The sequence below is a fragment of the Gorilla gorilla genome, chromosome 9 (assembly GCF_029281585.2).
Source record: "Gorilla gorilla gorilla isolate KB3781 chromosome 9, NHGRI_mGorGor1-v2.1_pri, whole genome shotgun sequence".
Classification (NCBI taxonomy): domain Eukaryota; kingdom Metazoa; phylum Chordata; class Mammalia; order Primates; family Hominidae; genus Gorilla; species Gorilla gorilla.
The window spans coordinates 63,834,265-63,843,122 of record NC_073233.2 but is presented as its reverse complement, the minus strand read 5'-3'; the positions used below and the strand labels follow the sequence as shown (position 1 = coordinate 63,843,122).

The window sequence follows — 8,858 nt, the reverse complement described above, 5'->3', positions numbered from 1 at the left end:
ATTAATTCAGTTTTCCTGAATAAGCCAAGAATGTTAGACTACAGTGGGTAGGAAATTATATTTAAAAAATCATTGTTTTATAAGTCATCATTAATGTGAGATAATTGTAGATTGCTTATTACTATTGTAAAGTTCCCATAGAAACATATGTTTTTATTTGCAGGGTAAGTGCAATTCAAAGAATGCTGATGCTGTTGTAATTTCACAATGGCCAAGCAATTTTCTTTTATTAAATGAAAAACATGAATTCGCTGTTCAAAAATGCGTTACTCAGGGAAGTAGTGAACAGTAGTATGTAGTCACAATAAACATTACTCAATTATCTTTTATAAATTGAAATCCAATTTACATAAAACAGCATGTATCAAAATTTAGTTATAATTAAATAATAACATGTTTGTTATCAAGATGAGTAACATAAAGGTAAATGAAAGCAAAATAGTCCTAATGTGAAATCATTTTTTATTGGAGTAAATTAAATGTCACATAAATTTACATAATATAAATTCAACATTTAAAAGTTTACAAGTTAGTGCCATTTAATGCATTCAAAATATTGTATAACCATTACCACTATCTAGTTAAAAAATATTTTTGTTACTCTGAAAGGAAACTCTTGTACCCATTAAGCAATTGCTATACCTTCTGCCCTACATTCTAGCCCTGGAAACAATCTGCTTTTTACCTATGTGGATGAGCTTTAATATTCTGGAAATTTTATGTAAATTTAATTATACAATACTCCTGACAGTTTTTATTTATCATAATGGTTTCAAGGCTTACCTATATTTAGAGTGTATCAATACTTCATTCTTTTTATGACTGATTAATACTCCATTGAATGGATATACCACAATTGTTTATTTATCAGTAGATGGACAGTTGAGTTATTTCAACCTTTGGCTATTGTGAATGCTGCTGTGAACTTACATATGTTTCATAATGATAATTCTATGTGTAACTTAATGAGTGATTGTCAAACTCTTTTCTTAATAGGTGTGTCATTTTACATTCTCAAAGACAATGCATGAAAGTACAAATCTCTCCACATTCTTGCCAGTATTTTTAATTTTCCTTTTTATTTATTTTTTATTACAGCCATCCTAGTGGTTACCAAGGAGTATCTCCTTACGGTTTTGATTGTATTTCCTTAATGAGAAATGGTATTGAACATCTTTTCATGTGCTTGGTGGCCATTTGTATATCTTCAGTTCTTCAGTGAGAAATGTCTGTTCAATTTCTTTGCCCACTTTTATATATTTTATTATAAATTGACATATTAAAGTTGTATATATACATTGGGTACAAAGTTAGTTTATTATTATTTATGTATCCAATGCTGAATAATTAAATCAAGCTAATTAACATACCCATCACTTCAAATGCTTTTTATTTTGTGTGGTGAGAATATTTGAAATGCAGTGTTTTAGCAATTTTGAAATATGCAATGCAGTATTATCAACAGTCACCATGCTATTCACCAGATCTCAGCAAAACTTACTTCTCCTCTCTAATTGAAACTTTGTACGCTTTCACCAATATCTCCCCATTTTTTCCTTCCCCGTTGGTAACTGCCATTCTACTCTCCACTTCTGAGTTCTATTGTTTTAGATTCCATATATAAATACATCAAACAGTTTTTGTCTTTCTTTGTCTAGCTTATTTACTTAGCATAACATCCTCCAGATTCATTCATGTTGTTGGAAATGACAGAATTTCCTTCTTTTTAAAGGTTGCATAGGATCCCATTGTTTATACATACCACATTCTCTTTATCCTTTCATCTGTCGATGGAAACAGGTTGTTTCCATATCTTGGCTATTGTGAATTGTGCTGCAATAAACATGAGATTTCAAATCCTTTGGATATATACCCAGATTTTAAATCCTTTGGCTATATATCCAGAAGTGGGATTGCCAGGTCATATGGTAATTCTAACTCTTCTATATTTATTTTTGAGGAACCTTCCTACAGTTTTTTCATAATGGCTGTACAAATGTACATTTCCACCAACAGTGTGACAGGGTTTTCTTTTCTCCACATCTTTGCCAACACTTATTATCTTTCATCATTTTTATAATAGTCTGACAGGTGTGGACTGATATCTCATTTTTAACTTGCATTTCCACAATAATTAATGATTTAGAACATTCTTTTTTCACATACCTCCAGGTCATTTGTAAGTCTTTTTTCTTTTTTTGAGAAATGTCTGTTCAGATCCTTTGCCTACATATATATATAGCTATTGAGTTTGAGTTTCTTATCTATTTTAGATATTAACCCATTATCAGATGCATGGATGCAAATATTCTCTCTTCATCTGTAGCTTGTCTCTTGACTCTGGTAATTGTTTCCTTTCACATACAGAAGCTTTTCATTTTGATGCAATCCCACTTGTATATTTTTGCTTTTATTGCCTGAGTTTCCAGGGTCTTATCCAAGCAATCACTGCACACAGCAATATCATAGAGATTTCCCCTATGTTTTCTTCTAAGATTCTTATAGTTTCAGGTCTTACAGTTAAGTTTTAATCCATTTTGAGCTGGATTTTGCATATAGTGTGAAACAAGGGTCCAATTTTATTCTTCTGCATATGAATGTTAAGTTTTCCTAACACACTTTGTTGAAGAGACTGTTTTTTTCCACTGTGTGCTCAACTCTAGAATCTCTGTTCCATTGGTTGATTTTGGTCTATTTGTTAGTACCATGCTGTTTTCATCACCAAAGCTTTGTAATACAGTTCAGAATTTAGCAGTGTGTTGCTCTCAGCTTTATTCTTTTGCTCAACATTGCCTGAGCTATCCAGGATTTTTTATATGTAGTTCCATATAAATTTTGGGATTTTTTGGTTATTTCTATAAAAAGTGACACTACAATTTTGATAAAAATCATATTAACTCTGTAGATCACTTTGGGTAGTATTAACACTTCAACAATATTGATTCTTCCAGTTCATGAATACAGAATATTTTTCCTTTGTGCATTTTTGAATTGACTTGCTTATCTTTTGTTGTTGAATTGTAAGAGTCCATTCTAGATACTATACTCTTACCAGATATATGATTATAATTTTTTAAAGTTATGGAGGTTGTATTTTTATTCTTTGATAATGCCCTTTGATATACACAATCTTGTTTCTTTTTACAATTTTGATAAAGTCCAATTTATCAATGTTTTCTACTTTTGTTGCTTGTGCTTCTGGTGTCATAACTAAGAAAACTGTCAGGAACTCAGCTGAGTTTGGAGAAAGGGAACTGTACTGCTAGGTGTTGGCGCAGCTAATTAAGGCAATAAGCCATAAATGAAAGAGTTAATCAGTTACTGCAATGACATAAGCAAGATTTTAAGACCTGAGAAAGCACCAACTCCTCCTGTTTCTTTTCTTTCATGGAATTGGCACATTGGTGTAGCATCCAGTGGATCAATAAAGACATGGAGATTGTCTCACTTCTGAGGGAGTCCCAGAAAAATAGGCACTGGCAGTTTTATGGACATTGAGGTGTGTGTATACAGGGAGGGGAAATTAAAAGAGTGACGATGAGGTCTGGAAAATAATGAATAGTGGAGAGAATCATCCTTAAAGCTTCCCCTTCCTCTTCTCATAGAGGGTCTCGGCATAGGCACCTGGAGAAAACCTCTGCTCTAAGACAGAGTCATAGGAATAAAGGCGCCAGGTTAGAAATTGAAATACAGTCATGGGTGGCTTAATGATAGTAATATATTCTGAAAAATGTGTCGTTATATGATTTGTTTTTTGCAAAATATCATACACTGTACTCACATAAACCCAGGCTGTATAGCCTACAATACACACAGGCTATGTGGTATAGCCTCTTGCTCCTACAAACCTGTACACCATGTAACTGTACTGAATTCTGTAGGCAACTGTCCAACACAATGGTAATTATTTCTGTATCTCAACGTATCTAAACAGAGAAAAGGTACAGTAAACATATGGTATAACATATCAAAAATAGTATATCTGTACAGGACACTTACTAAAAAATGGAGCTTGCAGGAGTGGAAGTAGCTCTGGGTGAGTCAGTGAGTGAGAGGTGAGTGAATGTGAAGGCCTAGTACATTACTGTAGAATAGTGCAAACTTTATAAACACTATATACTTAGACCACATTAAATTTATAAAAATTATTTTTATTTCCTTAATAATTACCTTAGCTTACTGTAAGTTTTTAACTTTATAACCTTTTAAATGTTTTAAACTTCTTGACTCTTTTGTAATAACTCTTAGCTTTAAACACAAACACATTGTATAGCTGTACAAAATTTTTTTGATATCCTGAGTCTATATGCTTTTCTTCCTATTTTTAACATGTTTGATTTTTTTTTTTTTTTTACTTTTCATGCAAAAATGAAGACACACACACACATTAGCCTAGACCTACACAAGGTCAGGATCATCAATATCACTGTCTTCAACCATGTCTTTTCCCACTAGAACATCTGGAGGGGCAATAACATACATGGAGCTGTCATCTTCTGTGATAACAATGCTTTCTTTTGAAATCCCTTGTGAAATCTTACTGTTAACTGTAGTCACCATACTATGCAATGAACCCCCAGGAAACATACAACCTCGCAAAACTGTACTATTTGATTCTGTTCTCATATTATCTTCTGAATTTTTGAACTCCTAAATTTATAATAACCTAATTTGAATAATGCCTGCTGAAGATCAATAGTACCTAAAAATTTTTAGGCAGCTCTACTATCAAATTATCTATTTCACACATTGCATCTTTATAAATTGTGCACAAATTAATAAAAATTTGTAATTATTATCTTATGAATTTATATTTAAATCATATAAAAGGGCAAAATAATGAGGAGTTAGGAACTCCCAAAACAGTAACACTAGATTTTATACCACCTGTTTATTTATCTGTTTAGTTACTTTTACTGTTTTTTTTTTTTTTTTGATTTCTCTGTATGGCTTCTAGTTGGTGTCTGGTTTGTCCTTTTATTTCATCCTAAAACACTTTTTATATTGTTGATTGCAGGGCATGTTTCCTAGTGACAAACTCCTTCAACTTTTGTTTGTGTCTTTATTTCAGCTTCAATTTTGAAGAATTGTTTTGCCAGATACACAATCCTTAGTAGATTTATTTTTCTCACCACTTTGATGTACATCCCACTACCTTCAGGCTTTCATAGTTGCTTATGAACAGTTACCTATTAATATTATTAAGAATACCTTTTACATGATAAGCCACCTCTTTCTTGCTACCATTAAGACTCAAAGTGCTTTCAACACTTTGATTGAAATATGTTGCACTGTCAGTCCCTTTGCATCTATCCTCTGTTGGGTTTATTAAGCTTCTTTGGATGTGTATATTCATATCTTTCATCAAATTTGTGAATTTTTTGTCATGATTTCTCCAAGTGTTCTTTCTTTCTCTTTCCCTTCTTTCCTTCCAGAACTCTCATTATTCTTTTGCTGATAAGTCAGTTAAAGTCCTTGTCTAGTAACTCCAGTTTCTGGGCTTCCTCAAGATAGTTTCTATCCATTTTTTTTTTTATCCTTTTCTGAATAAAACATATTTTCTTGTGTCTTGGCTTACCTATTTATTTTTCGTTTAAAGTTTAACTTTTTGAGTATTTTAATGAGGTTTCTTCAGAAATCATGTATTATTTCCTCTACAGGGTTTGCCTTGTTGTTGTGGACCGTAGTTTTGATTTTTTTTTTCTAAATTGTTTTTAGAAATTATTTTTTCCTAAATTTACTTTTCTAATTTTTTTCTTAAAGAAAATTCTTTGTTATGTATGTTTAGTAAAGTCTATTCTGTCAATTTGCCTGCCAGTGATTTTTCAGAGGTATCACTAAATTTCTAGAGCAAAAATTTTTAAAAAGAGAAAGAAAATAAACTTCTCATATTTTTTAACACTGACTCTGTTTGGGATAGTCCTTAAACTCTTAGCCAACCATTTAAAAACTTGCCTTAGCCTTCACTTTCTGCTTTTGTGGAGCCTAAAGTTCAGCCAGAGTTGAAATCTTAGGGTCTTATCAGATCTTTTCTGGGCAATTTTGTAGACCTAGACGTGTTTAGCTCTCAAAATTCTCTGAAGCTTTTCAAAGCTTTTATTCACCCATTTGTCTCCTTGCTTAGCCTCTTCTTTTTTGGGCTTTTTGATCTATATGCTGTTTGACTTGTCTGTTATTTCCTTTCCCCATGCAACTGCAGTTAGGATATTTGCCTTTAAATAGTTTTAACAAAGTCCTATCAGGAGACTACTCCAGCTCCAGTCTCTGAGTGGATCCTTCATGGAACCACTGGATGGGTTAAAACACAACTACAATTCCTGCAGAGCAAGGCTTATTTTGCTCCCTTGGTCACCAGGCAGCCACACCATGATGTGGGTCACCGTCTTCATGGCTGCCACAGTGCTGAGGAATGGGCCTGGTAGGCAGATGAGTTGAAACATGTCAACAATCTCAACCAAAATCTAGATTCTAGTACTCTTAAAAATGTAGATTCCGATAGTTTTGTTATCTTAATTTTGTTGCTTTAATAGAGATATACAGTTTTAGAGTTTCCTACTCTACCGAAAAGTGATGTCTATCTATGACAGGTATTATATAAATAATAATATCTATGTCATACAACATTGTCAACTCAAATGTATTTATTACAAGGAGTGATATATATATATATATATATACACACATATATATAATTGAGGAAATAAAAATAAGTGTATTTTTTACATAATAATTACAATAAATGGATTCTACAAATTTTCTAAGTGGTCTACATTTAACTTAATCTGAATAGTGAATATCTGTTGCCTGGGTCATTCAGGTAAAACAAATAAAAAATATGATCTCTCCCTCTCTTTCTCTCTCTTATTCTGTTTTTCTCTTTTTCTCTCTCTTATCCTTTCTTTCCTTCTCTCTCTCTCTTTCTGGGTCTATGCATCCACATAGGATTTCTTCAGTAGGTTTTCATAATGTTAATCATATTAATAATGTTAATGTCTCTCTTAATGACATTAATTTTTCTTTAATATCAAGCCTTTATTTCTTTAAATATCTTGACATTATTTCCACTGTCATTGCCATGTTTCTCTATTGCTTGTGTTGCCCACAAGCAGGAAGTAATATCTAAAGTATTGTTTATATTCAGGATAAAAACCTTTGTTACAAATACTTAAGATTCTGTGCAACCCATAGTTTGTCTTATCAAGTTGGTTCATTATTACTGATGCTAAGTTAAATCTTGGGTTATGATTCTGGTAGTTAGAATGTTTTAAAGTTTTGGCATTTGTTTTGCAGCTAACAAGTATGTGAGACAAATTGTTGACACAGTATGAATACCATGTTCTGAACAAATTTCCCCCCATTGAAAGTAAACATATTTGGTGGTGTTTACACTGTTTTTTTCAGTTACTTTTTTGATCTTAGCTTATATCCCATTATTTTAATGCACTGTGTTAAAATATTCTTAAGGGACAATTAAATAATTGTGTACTGTGTGTGATGATATTATCAATTTACAGAAAAGAAAGTTTCATTTACTCAACCTTCAAGATTTATGGAAAAATACTAAAGTTGGAGATATGAAATTATGTTTTTTTATATATACATATAAAATAATTATGTACATATAATTTTCTCCATATTTATGTTTATGTGTATGTATGTTTATACACACATATATACACATATATATACTTCCGTATACATACACCCGTATATATACTTCCATATACATACACCCGTATATATACTTCCGTATACATACACCCGTATATATACTTCCGTATACATACACCCGTATATATACTTCCGTATATATACATATATATATTTTTGTCATATGTCTTAGAAGTTAATAATTATTTTTATATTTATTCCCAGTATAGGTTCCCTGAATGACTTGAACGGACAAACACAATCTGACAGTAGTGAATGAATTCATTCTAATGGGAATCACGGACTTCTCTGAGCTGCAGGCTCCATTATTTGGGTTCTCCCTCATTGTATACATGTTGTCAGTGGTGGGTAACTTAGGCTTGATCATCCTCACAAAGATAGATTCTAGGCTTCAAACACCCATGTACTTTTTCCTAAGGCATCTGGCTTTCACTGATCTTGGTTATTCAACAGCAGTGGGACCCAAAATGCTAGTAAACTTTGTTGTAGATCAACATATAATCTCCTATAATTGGTGTGCTACCCAACTCACTTTCTTCAGTATATTTATCAGTAGTGAAATTTTCATTCTGTCAGCAATGGCCTGTGACCGCTATGTGGCCATTTGTAACCTTCTGCTCTATATGATCATCATGTCACAAAGGGTATGTCAAATTCTAGTGGCAATACCTTATCACTACAGTGTCTTTTTGACTTTGCTGACAGTCACAAAAATGTTTACCTCATCATTTTGTGGCTATAACATCATCAAGCATTTCTACTGTGATAGTCTGCCATTGATATCTTTGCTCTGTTCAGACACAGAAGACATTAAATTGATAATTTTAATCTTTTCAGCTTTTAATTTGATTTCATCTCTTCTGATAGTCCTTGTGTCTTACATTCTGATCCTTGTCGCTGTCCTCAGGATGAATTCTGCAGAAGGCAGGTACAAGGCCTTCTCCACCTGTGGATCTCACCTGACAGTGATAACTGTATTTTATGGCACCCTCTTCTTTATGTATGTTCACCCCAAATCCAGTCATTCACTTGATATTGACAAAATGGCCTCTTTATTTTATACTTTGATAATACCTACGTTGAATCCAATGATCTACAGTTTGAGGAATAGAGAGATAAAAAATGCTCTACATAGAACCTGGAAAATATGTGCAAATCATCTATTTAAAATTCATTGTAGGTTATGA

The 8,858-nt window shown here is 32.4% G+C and overlaps 1 protein-coding gene across 1 annotated transcript; it reads left to right on the top strand.

Moving 5' to 3' along the window:
• Nucleotides 1-7,898: 7,898 nt before the first annotated feature.
• Nucleotides 7,899-8,858, top strand: LOC101147534 (olfactory receptor 8K3-like; the record flags this gene model as incomplete). Its single annotated transcript, XM_004051132.5, has 1 exon — nt 7,899-8,858. A coding segment is annotated over one exon (960 nt), but the record flags the coding sequence as incomplete, so codon positions are not given.